The sequence below is a fragment of the Lepus europaeus genome, chromosome X, assembly GCF_033115175.1.
Source record: "Lepus europaeus isolate LE1 chromosome X, mLepTim1.pri, whole genome shotgun sequence".
Taxonomy (NCBI): Eukaryota; Metazoa; Chordata; class Mammalia; order Lagomorpha; family Leporidae; genus Lepus; species Lepus europaeus.
The window spans coordinates 66,101,094-66,121,668 of NC_084850.1; the positions used below are offsets into that span (position 1 = coordinate 66,101,094).

General features: G+C 37.2%; 1 protein-coding gene across 1 annotated transcript in view; it reads left to right on the forward strand.

Annotated features, from left to right (window-relative positions):
• LOC133752655 (sodium/hydrogen exchanger 2-like) overlaps positions 1 to 20,575 on the forward strand; it is a 71,064-nt gene that overhangs the window by 35,759 nt on the left and 14,730 nt on the right. The window contains 1 exon segment of the mRNA XM_062183053.1: positions 16,462 to 16,551. Within this exon segment, the coding sequence (XP_062039037.1) occupies positions 16,462 to 16,551 (90 nt within the window).

Below are 20,575 nucleotides of genomic sequence, written 5' to 3' on the forward strand. Positions count from 1 at the left end.
TTTAGGTTTTCTATGTCTTCCTGGCTCAATTTAGGTAGGTTGTATGTGTCCAAGAATCTGTCCATTTCTGATAGATTTCCCTGTTTGCTGGCATACAAGTCCTTGTAGTAATTTCTGATGATTCTTTTTATTTCTGCGGCGTCTGTTGTTACGTTTCCCTTTTCATCTCTGATCCTATTGATTTGGGTCTTTTCTCTTCTTTTTTTAGTGAGTTGGGCCAATGGGGTGTCAATTTTGTTTATTTTTTCAAAAAACCAACTCCTCATTTGGCTGATTTTTTGTAATTTTTTTTTTTTTGGATTCAATCCTGTTGATTTCTTCTTTGATTATAATTATTTCTCTTCTCCTACTGGGTTTGGGTTTGGTTTGCTGCAGATTTTCTAGATCCTTGAGATGACTTGAAAGCTCATCTATTTGGTGCCTTTCCAATTTCTTGATGTAGGCACCTATTGATATAAACTTTCCTCTTAACACTGCTTTTGTTGTATCCCATAGGTTTTGGTATGTTGTGCTGTTATTCTCATTTACTTCCAGAAAATTTTTGAATTCTCTTTTGATTTCTTCTATGACCCATTGTTCATTCAGGAGCATGTTGTTCAATCTCCATGTGTTTGCATGTGCTCTAGGGATTCCCGAGTTGCTAATTTCCAATTTCATTCCTTTGTGGTCTGAGAAGCTGCATGGTATGATTCTAATTCTTTTGAATTTGCTGAGACTTGCTTTATGGCCTAGTATGTGGTCAATCCTAGAGAAGGTTCCATGTACTGCTGAGAAGAATGTAAAGTCCTTAGATGTAGGATGAAATGTTCTGTAGATATCTGTTAGATCCATTTGGGCTATAGTGTCATTTAAATCTACTGTCTCCTTGTTGATCTTCTGTCCTGATGATCTGTCTATCTCTGAGAGTGGAGTATTGAAGTCCCCCAGTACTATTGTATTGGTGTCTAAGTCTCCCTTTAAGTCCCTTAACAAGTCTTTTAAATAAGCTGGTGCCCTGTAATTAGGTGCATATACATTGATAATCGTTATATCTTCCTGTTGAATGGATCCCTTAATCATTATATAGTGCCCCTCTTTGTCTCTCCTAACAGTTTTTGTGGTAAAGTTTATGTTGTCCGATATTAAGATGGCTACGCCAGCTCTTTTTTCATTTCTGTTGGCATGGTATATCTTTTTCCAGCCTTTCACTTTCAGCCTGTATGGATCACTGTTGGATAGATGGGTTTCTTGTAAGCAGCAAAAAGATGGGTTTTGTTCCTTAACCCAATCAGCCAATCGGTGTCTTTTAACTGGACAGTTCAAGCCATTAACATTCAATGTGACTATTGAGAAGGAGTAACTTTGCCCTGCCATTTGCCAAAGATACTTTCTAATATATGGTTTGAGATTCCTGTGATCTTTTGCTGTGAGGTTTCCTTCCTTTACCTTCTTTCATATTGGTGACCGTGTTTCTGTGTTTCTGTATGTAACACATCTTTAAGCATCTTTTGCAGGGCTGGACGAGTGGCAACAAATTCTTTCAATGTCTGTTTGCTGTGAAAGGTCTTTATTTCACCTTCATTCACAAATGAGAGCTTTGCAGGATATAATATTCTGGGCTGGCAGTTTTTCTCTCTTAGTACCTGGGCTATGTCTCCCCATTCTCTCCTAGCTTGTAGGGTTTCTGAAGAGAAGTCAGCTGTGAGTCTAATTGGAGATCCTCTGAGAGTAATCTGGCATTTCTCTCTTGCACATTTTAGGATCTTTTCTTTATGTTTCACTGTGGTGAGTTTGATTACGACGTGTCGTGGTGAGGATCTCTTTTGGTCATGTTTATTAGGGGTTCTATGAGCTTCCTGTACTAAGATGCCTCTGTCCTTCTCCAAACCTGGGAAATTTTCTGCTAGTATCTCACTAAAAAGGCCTTCTAATCCTTTCTCCCTCTCCATGCCTTCAGGAACTCCTAGGACCCGAATGTTCGGTTTTTTAATAGTATCCTGTAGATTCCCGACAATATTTTTTAGATTTCTAATTTCCTCTTCTTTTCTTTGGTTTGCCTGTTTCCTTTCCTGTTCTCTGTCTTCTAATTCCTATATTCTCTCTTCTGCTTCACCCATTCTGTTTTTAAGGCTTTCTAATGTGTTTGTCATTTGATCTATTGAATTCTTCATTTCATTATGGTTTCTCGTCACTATCTCTGTTTCTTGTTCTACTAATTGTTTCATTTCATTTTGATTCCTCCTTAATATTTCATTTTCGCGAGAGAGGTTTTCTATCTTGTCCATTAAGGATTTCTGTAGTTCAAGAATTTGTTTTTGAGAGCTTCTTAATGATCTTACCAATTTTTTGAGATCTGCTTCTTGCATTTCTTCTATCTCATCATCTTCATAATCTTGGATTGGGGTGCCTTTTTCATTTGGGGGCATGAGAGTGACTTCCTTGCACTTGTTGCTTTGGTTTCTACGTTTGTTTGGCATCTTGGAGGTGTGGCTAAAGAGCTGTTTGGTTCTTCAGTGTTGCCTAGGCTAAAGAGTTTTTCTTATGTAAAGTGGTCCCTGCTCTTTGTCTTTCTGGGGTTTGTAAGGAGAGTGCAGAGAGGCTAGTGTCCAGGCTGGTTCCCCCCCTTTTTTTTTTCTCTTTCAGTCAGCCTGGTGTAGTTCCCCCTCCCCCCCCCCCGCCCCGCGTGAGCTCGGACCACCGTCTAACCTTCGCGGCCAATGTCTCGGGTTACCTGTGCTTCCAGCGCTGGGGCTCAAATTCTGTGGGTGGGCTTCTGTAGCTGGGTTCGCTGTTTTCCCAACTCTAGTGGCCCCCGTGTCCGTGGCTCGGCTCAGTGCGGGTCGGGTCGGGTCGGCACGGCGCAGCTGGGCGCTGTTAGGTGCGGCTCAGGGCGGCTCTGTGTGGTTCGGCAGGGCTCGGCAGGGCTTGGCAGGGCTCGGCGTGGCGCGGCGCGGCGTGGCCCGGCAGTGGGCCACCTTACGCTCCTCGTAGGTCCTCCGTGTCACATCCACTAGATCCGGAAGAGTTTCCTCTGCAGTTTTTTCCTCTGAGTCTCTTCTTAAGGGTACAGTAACTCCACTCTTGTTAAAATTTCTTTTCCCAAACTGCTGTGTGCGTCCTCACTCTTCCGCCATCTTGGCTCCCTATCCAGTTTGCTAGTATTTTCTTGAATGTTTTAAAATTCCCTTCCTCAGAGATATTTACCTATGGTTTTCTTTTTATGTAATGTGTTTGTCTGTCTTTGGTATCAGTATATACTGGCATCACATAATGAATTATGAGGAATTCCTAATATTCTAATATTTTGGAATAGTTTAAGAAAGATAGACCTTAGTTATTTATATGTCTGATAGAACCTGCTAATGATGTCATCTAGTCCTAGGATTTCTTTGTTTGGAGAGTTTTTTTTTTCTTTTTTTTTTGACAGGCAGAGTGGATAGTGAGAGAGAGAGAGACAGAGAGAAAGGTCTTCCTTTTTGCCGTTGTTCACCCTCCAATGGCCGCTGTGGCCGGCACATCTCGCTGATCCGAAGCCAGGAGCCAGGTGCTTCTCCTGGTCTCCCATGCAGGTGCAGGCTCCAAAGACTTGGGCCATCCTCCACTGCCTTCCCGGGCCATAGCAGAGAGCTGGCCTGGAAGAGGGGCAACCGGGATAGAATCCGGCGCCCCAACCGGGACTAGAATCTGGTGTGCCGGCGCCTCAAGGTGGAGGATTAGCCTGTTAAGTCACTGCACTGGCCAATTTTGGAGTGTTTTGATTATGGATTAGATATCCTTATTTGTTATTGATCTTTTCAACTTTTCTGTATCTTCATGATTCAGTCATGGTAGCTGTTATGTTTCTAGGAATTAATCCACATCTTCCATTTCTTCTAGTTTACTTAATATGTTGACATATAGTGGTTCATGGTAGACTCCTGGTAATTTTTAATTTTGTGGCATCAGTTGTAATGTCTCTTTTTAAATTTCTTTTTTAATTTCTGACAACTTCAATTGCGTGTGAACTCTCTACATTTTTACTTCTCTATTCTGCCCTTTATGCTATTGTTATTATAATTTAGATCTTTTCAAATTTTATGTCTATATAACTTATGTTTGTATTTACAGATATTAATATTTTTAAATTTTTATATTGAAATTAAAAGTGATTTATACACTACCATTATTTATCTACATATTTACTTTTGCCAGTGAGTTTTATACTTTTCACGTGCTTTCTTTTTGCAACTGAGCATCTTTTGTTTCAATTTGAAAAATACCTAAAATATTTCTTATAAAGCATGTATACTGGTAATAAATTCCTTAAGCTTTTGTTTATCTGATAAATTCTTTATCTCTACTTCATTTTTGACAGACATTTTAGCCAGGTAAAGTATTCTTGGTTGACACTTTTTTTCTTTCAACACTAAATATTTTGTCCATTCTCTTTTTCTGTTCTTTCTGCTGATAAATCCACTGAAAATCTTATGTGGACTCCCATACAAATGCTGCAAAATATTTCCCTTCCCCCCCTTCAATTTTCTCTTTACCTTTATCTTTCAGCAATATGATTGTAATGTGTCTCAGTGTAGATCTCTTTGGGTTTATCCTATTTAAGATCATTTACGTTTCAGGAATCAGTCCATTTCCGTTCCTATATTTGGGAAGTTTTAATTCATTATTTCTTTAAATAAGATATTTTTCTCCATTCTTTCTTTTTTCTCATTCTAGTAATTCCATAAAGTTCAGTTAATGGTTTTCACTAGTCCCATAGGCTTTGTTCATTTTTCTTTTTGTTCATCTGACTAATGTTAAATGACCTATCTTTGTGCTTGATTTTTTTCTTCTTGATAAAGACTGCTGTTGAATTTCCTTAGTGAATTTTTGAGTTCATTTATTATATTCTTCAGGTCCAGAATTTGCTTGGTTCTTTTTTATGGCTTCTTTCTTTTGTTGATAATCTCATTTTGTTCTTGTATTATTTTCCTGATTATATTTATTTGTATATCTGTGTATTATAACTCATTGAGCCTCTTTAATATGATTATTTTGAATTCTTTAGTCTTGTTGTTCATAAATCTTCATTCATTCATTAGGGTCCATTACTGGAGATTTCTTTGATTATGTCTTGTTTCCCTGATTCTTCATGTTCCTCCTAGTTTTTGTTGATATTTGCATATTTAAATCAAGCTTTCCCAGTATTCATGAACTGGCTTCAAGAGGAAAAGCCTTTTATCAGTCTGCCTGGCTAGAATTTGTGAGACTCTAAAGCTTTTCCTATGGATATTTCTTTGTAGGATTTATGGGTATATATTCCTAATTAAATGAGAGTTACTGGTTTATTTTAGTTTTTTAGGATCCCACAATCTCTTGCTTTCTATGGAGTCTGTCTTCTGTACCATGGGATAGGATGTTTGAGGCACACTTCACTCCTCTCCTCCCTCCTCTATAGAGAAACATTCAGTTACCCAGCTTCCCTTAATTTTGCTGAGTTGTTCTGGGTTCAGCAGGTCATCTGCTCCTTTTTATTTGTTCTTAGTTGCCCCTACCAAACTATGAGGGTTCTGTCCACACTCTAGAAACTTACCCCTTGGTTAAGGCACTGAAAATGCAGGGACATTTTTGGCACATTTAACTCCTTTCCTTACAACCTTAGGAAGAAACCCTAACTTTTACAGATCATGCTGTCTATTATAAGCCAGCTTCCTTATTCTGTGTTAATAGCTACCTCCAGGGAACTAAACTGTGCTATTTTTGTCAGCATTCTGTGTGACTTGAGACACAAAGTGGATCTTTGGGCAGTGCACTGGAAGGCCAGGCACATAGAAAGCATGCTAACCTCTCTTTTTCCCCAACAAGGGAGAAGTCACAGGTTAGTATTATCTCTCTCAGTGCTGAGCTGTGCCAGATTGATGGAGACGCTTATGCAAGCAAAGTGAAACTGGTTTTCATACACATTTCAGACTGTTCTCAATTTTGTGCTCATCTGGAGTACTGTAACTTCTTAATGGGATTCTGGACTTCTCATGAAGGTATTTTGTTCCTCATATCATTATTAAATTGGTTTTTGTGGGACAATGAGGGTTTGGCCTTCCTATTCTTCCACGTTGCTGACATCACTGTTCTTGTACTTTTAATAAATGTGAACCCATCACTTAACCTTTAAATATAAAGTTAACAGTAATCTATATAATATTCTCTGATACTATTACCCTGCCTCTCCCCCTCACATATAACCAATATCACTCTATTTATCTATCCAACCATCCATCATTTATTATTTACTAATTTTCTTCCCCACCGTGTGATGTCTGTCTCCTCTACTGGCTGTAAGTTCCAGGAATGCAGGTCATATATAAAGTTTATGAACCAATATATACTCAATATCTAGTTCAGTTTCTGACTCTAGTGAAATATACAATGACATCTGTGAAATAAAATATTATTAAGTAGTTAATGTTGTTAATACAGAATAAAGGAATAAGTTATCAAAACTTATTGTAGTAAGGCTACAAAATACACACACACATAAGGCAATTTCCAAAAGTTTATGGAAAATGTAATTAAAAACTAAGTTTTTTTGGTGAAAAAATTGAATATCCATGCATTTTTACATAATACACATTTTTCATGATCTTCCTGAAGACTCCATACACACTGTGTGTGGGTGTGTTTTACACTGTGGCCTTGATCTATAAATACTCCATTTAACAAGATGTGCTGGTTAGTACAGCGATTCACCCTTATGGAATAAAATTTTGTCCCTTGATGCACTTTATATCTTCAAATGGGCAGAATGTAAGATTAGCAAGTGCATAAAGTAGATTGTACAAGGACCCATCACCAATTCTTATTGATTTGACACCTTTATGTTTAGAAGCATTAATTTTGTTCTATCCCTGGTAGATTGAGTAGAATGAATTAAAGTAAATGAAGATGGAGAGTAGTGTGAATGGGTTTAAAAATACAAATATGAAGTCAGCCTTTTAAACAACTAGGTCATTAGGCAGACCTGCTTCCACTGGAAAGCTTTTTGCCTGTGATAAGCATGGTTAAAAGGATATGGTTCTATCCCATGAAAGCATTGTATGATAATTTTTGAAATGTCAGGATGAATTTAGTAGAATATCACAACTCAAATGTCACCTAAAAGGCAAGAATTACACAAAATTACTTAGGGAAACTGTGTGAATAATATGATCTCCTGACTTTGGGCAATTCAGGTACATTTACAAAAAAAATTGCATAGTTCCAAATTGGAAAGGAAACTCTTGGGGCGACATGCTCTTTTGGTGCATTAAAGAAACCCAGGGCATAGTAAGGCACTCCTGTCGCTTAAAAGAGCTAGAGAGGTGATGAAGGGCTGGGATGCCCTGAGTTTCTTTTAAGTTTCAACCTTAACATTAATGGAAATTATTGCATGCTTCATTCCTCATTTCTGAAATAAGTTGAAAATAAAAACTTTATGTGTTGCGTTGCATTTACATGCCTATGTAGTGTGGAAGCTCATTTGAAAGCAGTAGATTTTGTCTACTTGTAGTCATTTTCCCCATATTCTACCTTGAGATTTTATTTTGGCTAATAGCCTTTTTTTTCTTAAAGAGCTTGTTTCCACCTGTAAACTTTAGGACAAATCTCAACTCTCTTTTTCTAAGTTTTAATTCAACCATACTTTGATTTTTAAAGACTAAAACAAAGCTCAATATTTGGGGAATTTCTAACTCTCCATTTATTCTTTCTCTTTCTTTTCTCTCTCAGTCTCATTCATGCTTTTTTCTCTCTGTCTCTAAAAGTCAAAGAAGCAAACATCACTGGCCCTTGTTTTTGATCATTCACTTAATGATGTTGTTGAGGATGCATTCAAAGTCTACAAAACCAATTCTCCACTTAATGTATTCCTAGCTTACAGTACAGATACATCCCTAAAATGAGTTTTAATTGAATTTATTCTATATAGTTAGGCTATCTATTTAATTAAGGACTTAAGAATCGATATAAATTGCTTACATTGGGGCTCTCAAAATGACACAAGATAGTCAAATTTTTTTATGAGCAAATTATGGGCCGGTGCCGCGGCTCACTAGACTAATCCTCCACCTGCAGCGCTGGCACCCCGGGGGTTCTAGTCCCTGTTGGGGCGTCGGTTCTGTCCTGGTTGCTCCTCTTCCAGTCTAGCTCTCTGCTGTGGCCCAGGAGGGCAGTGGAGGATGGCCCAAGTTCTTGGGCCCTGCACCCCCATGGGAGACCAGGTGGAAGCACCTGGCTCCTGGCTTCAGATCGGCGCAGAGCCGGCCATAGCGGCCATTTAGGGGGTGAACCAACGGAAGGAAGACCTTTCTCTCTGTCTGTCTCTCTCTCTCTCTCATTGTCTAACTCTGCCTGTCAAAAAAAAAAGAGCAAATTATGTGATATGTCAAGGTCATCACACCAATCCTTCCTCTTGCTTTGAGCTGAAAGACCCTGCCGAAGAGAAGAGTCAGAGCCTGCGGAACAGATTTGGTAGGAATACAAGTCATTTGATAGGATCTATATAGCTTTCCTCCCTCTACTCTACTTCTGCAAAGGTAAGTGCAATTTAAATGAGCCTTTGCAAATGTGATTTAAAATCCAAATTAGAAAATTAATCATCAATACCTGTCAGAAATACTGATGCATCTATGTTCTCCATAGTTTGGTTTTCAGTTTCAGTTACACTACATACCTGTATGACTGCAAAGTGTCCTCATGTCTATTATATCACTTTATCATTCATGTTACTTTAATATTGTTAATGTGTATAAATTATTCGTTGAACAAGACTATTTGCTGGGTAGCGTGCAAAGTGCTTGGCATATACTAGTGGATAGAGTAAACAATGATTTTGGCTTCACAAAACTTGCTTATGACCTAATCAGTATAATCATTCTTAAATGTTAATTATAAGACTCTGACACTTTTCACTTTATGTCCTATCATTATTAATGGCAGAACTGGCAATACGTTCATTTCACAGATGATCATGCAATGGAATAATCACTTTCGAAAACGGAAGTGCTTCTCAGCACAAGAATCTGAGAAGACAATTTAGTGTGAAATTTTTCCATCCCCAGAGAACACTAGAAAACTTAAAACTTCTCCATGTTAAAATGTTTTGTTTTAATAATTTTGCCTATAAATAAAAAAAATTTGAACTTTACATATCATGTCTTATTCTGAAAGTGATGTTATGATAGAAAAGTATCGATTTAGAATTAGGTAATCTGAACTGGAGTCATAGCTCTGTAAAATTTATTGTATTGACATTAGGGAATCCCTTAATTTGTTTTGGATTTCTTATCTTCAAAACAAGTAGCTTTTAAATGGAGTTGCTATTGTGTTTTGGCGAAGGACAATTCTTTATTGTTTAGCAATCCTTATTCTTGTCCCCTAATGTCAGGATTAAGTGCCATTGTGACAACTCAAACATGCCTTCCCCTAAATATTTTGAAAAATACTTTGTGGAGTTCAGAACAGTTGAGAAGCACCTTATCATCCTGTATTACATTCAGCCCTGAGATTCCTACAATTGAAGAAAAAAAAAATCTCCAAAGAGGAATTTGGCTTAGTTTATTCGTCCATGGGTTTCCTTTAATTTTCCAACACCTGCCCCACTGCATCTGCTCCCATCTTTCCTCTTACAACAGGGATGGGATCTTCTATATCAAGCTATATTCTGTAATATATTCCTTTATCCTCATACATTATCAATCAGTTCTTTTCTCCTGTGTATATTAATACTCTCTGCAACTGGGTCTTTCCCATCAGCTTTAGAATTTTTTTTTAATTATTATTTGACAGGTAGAGTTAGAGACAATGAGAGAGAGAGTCAGAAAGGTCTTCCTTCCATTGGTTCACCCCACAAATGGCCACTATGGCCGGCTCTGCACCGATCTGAAGCCAGGAGCCAGGTGCTTCCTCCTGGTCTCCCATGGGGGTGCAGGGGCGCCAGCAATTGGGCCATCCTCCACTGCCCTCCGGGGCCACAACAGAGAGCTGGACTGGAAGAGGAGCAACCGGGACTCGAACCGGTGCCCATATGGGATGCCTGAGCTGCAGGCGGAGGATTAACCAAGTGAGCCCTTCCATCAGCTTTAAGCAATTCTAAATACTTTTATTTGAAATACAATATAATACAACCCAAATAATCTAAACTCTATTCTCCTTAACCTTTGCTGCTGCCACAAAGATTACTGATATTTTTTCCCATCCTCATTTTACCTGAACTCCAAGCATCATTTGACATCAAACTCCCATATTCTTGAACTATTCCTTTTTTGTGTCTCAGCTTCTTAGTTTCCTCTTATTTCTCTGGTTACTCTTTTGCTATCTTTTTTGCAAGCTTATTCTCAGTCTTATGGCACTAAATAATGGAATCTTCAAGAATTGGCTCTAGATCTTTCTATTTCTCACTTTTTCATTTTTCCATGATGAGTTCATCCATTCACAGATGATTTCTCTTAATGATTATATGCATATAACTTGCAAATATATCTCTCCTGCCCAAATAGCTCTTCTGATATTAGTATATATACTAGGATACACACTAGGACATTAGTGTATGGTGCATCATGTATATATATATATATATGTATATATATATATACATGTATAGTATATATATTTAGTATATTTGTATATATAATTGGTTTTTAACACCCTTTCTTGTATATATCAAGTTTTATGATTAAATTTGAACTTTTGTTTTTTCTTGCCCACCTAGTTTCTATGCTTAATTTTCCTCATATTTTCATATGCATTGCTGTTCATTTTCAACACTTTTTTTTATACTGAAACTAGAGTGATCCTTTTGAGACAAATCTAGTCAAGCCACTTCTGTGGTTTCTCATTAGACTTAATAAAATGTAAAAAAAGAAATTTGAACAAGGCCTGAAAAAATTTTACATGGTTTAACCAGCCTTTCTTTCAAGTGCTGTTAATAATCTGATCTCCCTGCATAATACAATCTGGCCACAAAACCTTCATTTTGTGCTATACCTTAACTGACTAAAGGGTCACTTAAAAACTTTTTTAATTACAAAAATTTCAAGAAACACATAAATATTGTACACATTTATGGGATACATGTGATGTTTCGACACATGTATACATTGTGGTGGGACCAAACATGGTAAATGTCTCACTCCTCAAACATTTAATATTTTATGATGAAATCATTCAAGGCTAATCTAGATTTTTTTCTTTTTATAGAGAAATATACAGTACATTAGCCTTAACTATGGTCTCCCTGTTTTGCAATAGAATCCCAGAACTTCTTAATTCCATCCAACTATTAATAGTTATAGCTCTGTCCACTCCCCACCCCAGCCCCTGATAACCAGAATTATATTCTCTTAACTTATGTGAGATCAATAGTTTTTGGACTCCACATATGAGAGATATTACACAATACTTTTATTTCTGTGATTGGTTTATTTCACTTAATGTAATGACTTCCAGTCCCATTCATATTGTTTTCAATGACAAAAGATTTAATCTTTTTTTATTGCTGAGAGTATTTTGTGTATATGTGGTGCTTTTTAAAAAAGATTTATTTATTTATTTGAAAGTCAGAGTTACAGAGAGAGAGGTCAAGAGAGGTCGAGAGAGGTCGACAAAGGTCGAGAGAGCGGTCTTTCATCTGCTGCTTCACTCCCCAGTTGGCCGCAATGGCCAGAGCTGGGGCTGAGCTAAAGCCGGGAGCCAGGAGTTTCTTCCGAATCTCCCATGGGTGCAGGGGCATAAGGACTTGGGCCATCTTCTACTGCTTTCTCAGACCATAGCACAGAGCTGGATCGGAAGCCGAGCAGCTGGGACTCGAACCGGTGTACATATGGGATGCCACCAATGTAGGCAGCGGCTTTACTGGCTATGCCACAGCGCCACCTCCTTAGTACCTTTTTTTTAATCCATACATCAGTGGATGGGCACTCAGGTTTTTTTCCATTTCTAGGGTATTGTGAATAGTGCTGCAATAAACATGGGACTGCAGATGTCTAACTGACAGATGAACGTAGGCATCTTTGTCTTGTCTCACTTTATAGATAGGAATTCTTCATCTTTTATGCATTCAGTATTATGTTAACTGGTGGCTGGTTATAAATGGACCCTATATGTTGAAGTACATTCCTTTTTTTAAAATAAAGATTTATTTATTTATTTGAAAGGCAGAGTTACAGGCAGGCAGAGGCAAAGGCAGAGAGAGAAGTCTTCTATCTGCTGGTTCACTCCCCAAATGGCCTTAATGGCCCAAGCTCGGCCGATCGGAAGGTAGGAGCCAGGAGCTTCTTTCGGGTCTCCCACTTGGGCCATCTTATACTGCTTTCCCAGGCCATAAGAAGAGAGCTATATCAGAAGAGGAACAGCCAGAACACACACCAGTGACTATATGGGATGCTGGCTCTGCAGGCAGAGTCTTAGCCTACTATGCTACAATGCTGGCACCAATAGTTTTATTTTTAGTCTTAACACAAAAATAGTTTTCATCAAATGGTTAAAATAATAGAGCATTCTGAATATGTCTGTATAGTTACCCTTCCCAGTGAGATTTCTACTTTTTCATGTTTTGTTCTTATTCATTATCATCTTTTTCAGTTTGAATACTACTTTTAACTTTTTTTGTTAACACAGGTATGGTGGTGATAAATTCTCTCAGCTTTTGTTTTCTGGGAATGTCTTTATTTCGTCATCATTTCTGAGGAATAGCTTTGCTAGGTACAGTATTCTTGGCTCGCTTGTTTTCCCCCTTCATCACTGTAAGGGAGGAGAGAACGTCCACTTTGACTATGACCCTATCGGAATAAGATCAAAGTCAGCGAACTCTAAAGGCTTCCATAGCCCTGGCAACTCATGACTAGAGCCTAGGGAGATTACTGACGCCATGAACAGGAGTGTCAAATTGTTAAGTCAGCAACAGAAGTCACTGTGTACTTACATCCCATGTGGGATCTGTCCTTAATGTGTTGTCTAATGTGAAGTGATGCTATAACTAGTACTGAAACAGTATTTTTACACTTTGTGGTTCTGCGTGGGTACAAACTGATGAGATCTTTACTAATTATATACTGAATCGATCTTCTGTATATAAAGATAATAGGAAATGAAAAAAAAAAAACAACCTGGTGTTAAAATGGAAATGGCATAGAAAATTAATTATTTTTTTTTAAAAAATATTATGTAGGATCTCTGTCTTTAATGTGCTGTACACTCTTATTTAATGCTATAACTAGTACTCCAACAGTATTTTTCTTTCACTTTGTGTTGCTATATGGGGGCAAACTGTTGAAATCGTTACCTAATACATACTAAACTGATCTTCTGTATATAAAGAGAATTGAAAATGAATCATGATGTGATTGGAAGGGGAGAGGGAGCGGGAAAGGGGAGGGTTGTGGGTGGGAGGGAAGTTTTGGGAGGGGGAAGCCATTGTAACCCATAAGCTGTACTTTGGAAATTTATATTCATTAAATAAAAGTTAAATTAAAAAAAAAATCTCACCCCAATCCTTCCAGGGCTATAAGGTTACTGTTGAGAAGCCCGCAGTCAGGCAAATTGGGACTTCTTTATATGTTATTTGTTTCTTTTGTTTTGCAGCTTTGAGAATTCTCTCCTTATCTTTAACCTAGTTAGATTGATTATATCTGGGCTTAGATTTCATTGGCTTCAATATGGCCAGCCAGTGGTCTTTGACATTCCTGTACCTGGTGCTTGCATCTTCCTGTATATTTTGGGAGTTTCCTGTTATTATATTTTTGAATATGCTTTCTACTCATTTGGCATTCTCAAGTCCCTCTTGAACTCCAATAATTTGGTTATCTGCTCTTTTCATGCTGTCTCAAAATTCCCACAAACTTTCTGCATTACTTTTGATTCTTTTTGTTTTTCTCTCCTCCAATGGTGTATTTCCAAATAGCCTGTCTTCAAGCTCACTGATTCTTTCTTTTGTTTGATCTATTCTGCTATTGACCTTTGCATCATGTTTTTCAATCTCTCTTCTTATACTATTCAGTTGCACGATTTCTGGTTATTTTAATTATTTCAGTATCTGTCAAGTCTGTCTGTTAAGGTATTAAATTGTTTCTCCATGTTCTCTTAAAGTTCATTGTTTCCTTAAACAGTTTTTCTATTTTGAAATCTTCATGTGAACATTTGAAAATTTCAGTTTCTAGATAACTGGTTTCTGGCACCTTATTTTACTTGCTAGGTGAATTCATTATTCCCTGGAATTTCTTGACACTTGTCAGTATACCTCATTGTGCATTTTGGGATTCATTATAGCAATTTCGTTCCTTGTCATTCTAGAAATTCTAATCAGCCTGTGTGTTTTCTGAGCCTGTGGGCACCTCTGCTATTGTAACACTAGATGGCACCTTAAGACAAGGTTTGCTGTAAGTCTGCTCTGATTTTATTGTTTTGTGTTCCATGTTCCAATAGTCTCAAATTTTATGTGCACCAAATCCACAGTAGGTGTGTTATGCAGAATGAACTAAGTGCTTAAAAATAGATACTCCATCCCTACAGGCTTGTTCCTGGGGTAGGTTTAAGACCATTTGCTTAGCCCTATGGCCACCAAAAGCATGACACCAGTGCTATCCAGAGCCTATAGCCCATTTAGATCAGCACAAACTGGAGATAGGACCAAAGCCCAACTTGCTATGGTCTGTATGTTGTTGCGGTAGACTCACTACCTTTTGCTGCTCCTCCTTATCATTGATGATGCTGGGTGTGGTATAAAATTGATTAATTGAGGACATAGAAATGTATGTGGCACAGAAGCTGTTCCAGAGGCTTCGTTTGTAGCCACTGATCTAGGGTCAGTAACCGTTAGGATTTGCTTAGTGCTGGAATTTACCAGTCAGTCATTGAGTTTTACAACATTCCTGTGGTTCCTTGCTGTCTGCCCAAGATTTGAGGAGGGTTGATAAAGACAGCTGCCCAGGTAGGTGCAAGGGGATTTACAGCTGCATGCTAGGCCCACGTGATGCTGGTGGTGATACATACCAAACTGAATTGTCCATCCAGAGCATAACATGGAGGTTTTACCTGTGATCCTTGGCCTGGGATTAGTCGGGATTAGATGTCTTTGAACTTTATCAGGTCCTTGGTCACAGAGAGATAGATGTGGTTCTGCACTCCATGGTAAGGTCCTAACCTCTTTTTTCCCATCCTCTCCAGTGTCTGGTTTCCTGCTCTGCATTCTGCCAGCGGTTAGTAGAGGGATGGCAAAGGTGGTCCCCTGGCTATCTGTCAATGAAGAGTCCAAATCCTCAGTCTGCAGTTGTGGGCTTGAGGACGGGGCCATGGCACCCTATCCCACTCTGAGTTTTATCACATGGGACATTTCATTGGAATTGAATTTTTTTTCTTTTGGAATTGAATTCTAAGTAATATCTTCATGATACACTACTTGGAACTGTGAGCTGGGGGAATACTGACAACTCTTTCCTTCTTGTTTTATTCAATGGAACTTTTCTTAATATTATACTATAGTGAAGCCCTGTGTCTCTCACCTGGCTTCTGTAGCTTAGTGTGTGAATCACAGTTCAAATTGGTATTCTGTGTAGATGGTCACTGGAAAGTTTTACTCAATTGCAATCTTGCTCCACTTCCTGCCCTTGTTTTATTGATGCTATTGTCTCAATCTAGAGTGTTTCTTTCCCTTTCATGTGGTTAATGAAATTTATCTTTTAGGTTTTATATCAGGAGTTACTTCCTTATGCTTCAATGGAAAATGTTTTATTTTGTCATAAAATGCTTCAATTTTTATAACACTTATCTCATTTTGTTATTGTTTCTTCACAATTCAATAATTTGACTAATGGCTGTATCCCTGAGATATTACACTAATTTGCACAAGTCCGTGTATCTACTCAACTTCAGTTCTCCACTGTAACCCCAGTACCTAATATAGAATCCAGCTTATAACACATACTCAATGAATATTGTATCAAAAATAATGAATTTTTTAATGTAAAAGGTTTGCTTCTTTTATAGCCCTCCCTTAAAATCGTTAAGTCACAAGCCAACAGGAATATGATCTCTGTAGAGCTAAGGCATTGGGGAAGTTTTAATGAAGAGAAAAAATAAAGACAGACTAATTTCTTTGAGGTAATTGGCAGGAATTTAAATGAAAATCTCTTGCAGCACTTTGGCTCTGTGATTGGACTACTTGCTTCTATTTTTGAAACATAATAGTAGCATTTTAAAGAGATTTTTATTATGTGACAAATAATTTGTATTTTATATATATGTATATATATATATATATATATATATATATAGTCCATTAACCTGTGTGAGAGAAAATCACAGCACTTCTTGTAGGCTCATGACCAATGAGTCCTCTGAATTTTACAATATTGTTCTAAGACCCATTTCCATTATGGTCAGATTTACGTACACCTCACACAAATACAAACATGTCAGGAACATACTGAAGTACTAACTTTCTGTAAAAAGAATGTAAATTTTTGCTTTGTTATTTTGTAGGGGATGACCATCCGTCCTCTTGTCGACTTACTAGATGTAACAAGAAGAAGAGAGACCTCTCCAACTGTGAGTGAACAAATTCTTATTAGGGTAAGCTGCCTATAAGGTGATCTTGTTGGCCGGAACTAACTCTTACATGTAGGTCTCTTTATGCCTAGTTTTTCTCCATTCAAAAGGAGACTTAGTTTTCTGATTTCCAAATAGGTGTTTGTGTTTTTCGATAATTGGCAATTTGAAGAATCAAGAAACCAGTTCTTCTGATGAGGTAGTAAGAACATTTATAATCTGGATGGTATTCTTTTCTATGTTACTTCTCAGTTTTCCAAATTATCTTGGGAAAGACTTAATTTTTTTGTGGCTTTGGTTTCACAATCAGTACATTAAAGTGATTGCTTAAATGGTCTCCAAGAGTCTATCCAGGTTGAATAATCATGAACTACAACTGTTTTTAATAATTTGAGTATTTTTGTTTCTATATCATGTTAATTATTAACACATGGTAAAGTATTCCATTAACAGTTCATTTTCTACTTAATATTATAATACAATTGCTTATAAGGTGACCTCAATAAGCCAGATTTAAGTTGGGAAATTTTCTTGAGATATTTTATACTTTGGTACTTTTTTTATATCACTGACTTTTAAAGAAAGTTAAAGGTTTTGGTAATTAAATTGTAAAAATGTACTTTTTGAAATAGTCTTTCAAAAGGAATCTGGAGTTGAAATGATAATTTCTAATTTCTACATTGGAAATAAAGAGAACATCAGAAAAACTTAAAGGTGTAAACGCTATATTAGTTGCTTGTATCTTCTTATAGAAATAGAAATTGATATATTGATTAAAATATGTGGAATTAATATAGAATAAAACAATAAAATACAGAGTATTAAGTACAATTTCAAGATACCATTACACTTATTAATATTGAAAAAATCCATGAATTTTAATCTAAAAGGAGGAAAGCATTCAGTGAATGTCCTGCTTCTAGTATTCATTTGAAAAGCTCCATAATTTTCTGGGACCCAGTTTCAGCACAGACACTGGCTTTTTACTTGTAACATTCATACATTTTATTAATCATCATGTGCCTAGAAGTATAGCCATGACTAATTCAACTCTTTACATTCTTTTCTTCAAAATTTGATATTTGTAAAAGAATCTGTTGCTGTTTTATTATAATTGAATGATACATTTAGATTATTTGGGAGTAAAATCATATTTTTACTGTATTATCCCTGTCATATGAAAAATGACTTTAATGATCATAGTACATTAAATTAATAGGACACAATTTATTTAACCAAGATAGGACTAAATCAAACTTTGTTTTCATTTTCCAACTTTTTGTTTTTAAATTATCAATGCTACAAAGACAATTCAATAAAGTTGCAAATATACAAGGTGCAATGATAGTTCAATGAAAACCTATATATGCTTTATCTGAATTCATTAGTTACCTTTGCCGTCTATGATTTATCAATCTTGGTTTATATATGTTACATGTTATTGATGTCATCTGCTAAAATCATTTGAATCTAAATTACAGACATCCTGACCTTTCACCCCGAAGTACTTCAAAGTGGATTGCTATTTCCTAAGAAAGGAGACTCTTGTATATAATCATAATCAAGTTATCCAATTAAGAAAGGCTAAAATTGATACATTTTGTTATCTAATGTAATTACATACTGAAAAAATTGTTAAACTTTTAATTTCATATTAGTTTTAAATTTTCAAAACATATTGTAAGGTAGTACAAAGAATTCTCATATACCTACAGATTTTGCTATTATTAATGTATTTTTAAAAGAGTTATTTAATTCAAAGAGAGCTGCAGAGAGAGGGAGGGAGAGAGAGAGTGAGATAGAGAGAGCAAGCATGATATCTTCCATCTACTGGTTCATTTCTTAAATGGCCACAATGGCTGGTGTTGGACCAGGCCAAAGCCAGGTGCCTTGAACTCCATCCGGATCTCCCATGTGAGTACAGGGGCCATAGGACTTAGGCCATCTTCCACTGCTTTCTTTGGCACATTAACAAGAAGCTGGATCAGACAGGAATAGCAGGGATTTGAATAAGCACCAATATGGGGCAGGTGGTGGCTTAACCCACTGCACCACAATGTTGGCTCTATTATTAATGTCTTACATTAGTATGGCACTTTTGCTACAATTAATAAACCACATCCATCTTCCCCCACTATTAGTATTTCATATTCTTATAATGCAACTGTCACAATTAATGAATCACACCTAACTTCCCCTATGTTTTTTAATCCAAATTCTTTCTGTCCTATTGGTTTTTTTTAAAGATTTATTTATTTATTTGAGAGGAAAAGTTACAGACAGAGAGAGGGAGAGACAGAGAGCAAGGTCTTCCATCTGCTGGTTCACTCCCCAAGTGGCCGCAACAGCAGAGCTTGGCTGATCCAAAGCCAGGAGCCAGGAGCTTCTTCCGGGTCTTCCACTTGGATTCAGGGGCCCAAGCATTTGCTCCATCTTCTACTGCTTTCTCAGGCCATTAACAGGGATCTGGATCAGAAGTGGAGCAGCTGGAACTCCAACAGGTGCCTATAATGGGATGTTAGTGCTGCAGGTTTAATCTACTCTGCCACAGCACTGGCCCCTGTCCAAATGGTTTTAATGGTATTTATTTATTTGAAAGGCACAGTGATAGAAAGAGGGAGAGAGAGAGAAATCCTCCATGTGCTGGTTTATTGGCCAGATGGCTGCAACAACTAGAGTTAAGATAGGCTTAAGCCAAGAGACAAGAATTCTATCCATGTTCTCCCTTGGGGTTGCAGGAATCAAAGTAACTTAGTCATTATCTTTTGCCTCCCATGTGCATTAACAGGAAGTCGGATCAGAAGTGCAGAGTAGCTGGGACTTAAAACAGGCACTTTGGTATGGGAGGCAGGTGTCCCAAGAGGTGGCTTAACATGCTGCACCACAACACCCACCCCTAGTCGTTACATTTTAAAGTTGCTTTTAATATAACGTTTCCAGATTTTTATTTTCTTTCAAGAACTTGGCATGTTAAATATATTTTTGTGGACTATCGTTCAAGCTGGGCTTATCGATCATATCTTTTAAATAGATTTATGTTTTATATTTTTGAACTGTAAAATTAAAATTTTAATCTTAATATTCTACACCCTTGACTATGTCTATTCAAACTTTTTTAAAAAATAATTTTTGGTGGTGTAGCTGATAAAACCACCACTTGTGAGGCTGCCAGCATCCCATGCAGCCACTGGTTTGTGTCACAGCCGCTCCACTTTCGATCCAGCTTCGTGCAGATGGCCTGGGAAAAGCACTGGAGGACAACTCAAGTGTTTGGGCCCCTGCCAACTACAGGGGAGACCTGGATGAAGCTCCTGGTTCCTGACTTCAGCCGGGCCTAGCTCTGGTTGTTGAGGCCATCAGGGGAGGGAACCTGCGGCGGAGGATCTCTCTTTGTCTCTCCCTCTCTCTCTGTAGCTCTGTCTTTAAAATAAATAAACAAATCTTTTTAAAAGACATCAAGTAATTTTCATGAGATACTTTATTTTCTCTCATACATTTTATTTATACTGTTCATATAGTATAGAATGACTTCTTTTTTCTATACATACCCCCATGTTATCAGAGCTGATCTCACAAAATACTATTTTGTATAAGCATTCTCTAAGCCATATTGTTCTACCTATCTTCTAAAGTTTTCTTTTCTTGTTGTATTTATACATATACATATGCCAAGTTTGAAATTTATCTCTAACTCCTTGTTTAAGACTTGCCTCTCCAATTTGGTTTTAAGTTCTTTGGGGTCCATGCTTCCTCCAAAGTACCATCCGAGACCTTTTACGGATGAATGGATCTGTCATATGATGCTGACTGATATTTGCAATAGACAATTTTTAATGCTAAAACTATCGATATTGAAAAAAAATCTTCACATATAAGCGTAGATCATTTAATTTATTTGTTTACCCTGTAAAGAGTTTAGGATGAAGAAATAAGTCAGATGAAAACAAGAATTTTGAAGATATTTTTGATGGATCCACTTATTTGGCAGTAACTGATCAAGTTCCTCATATATACTGTATTCTTAGATCCATGTTTTGTTCTGTTTCAG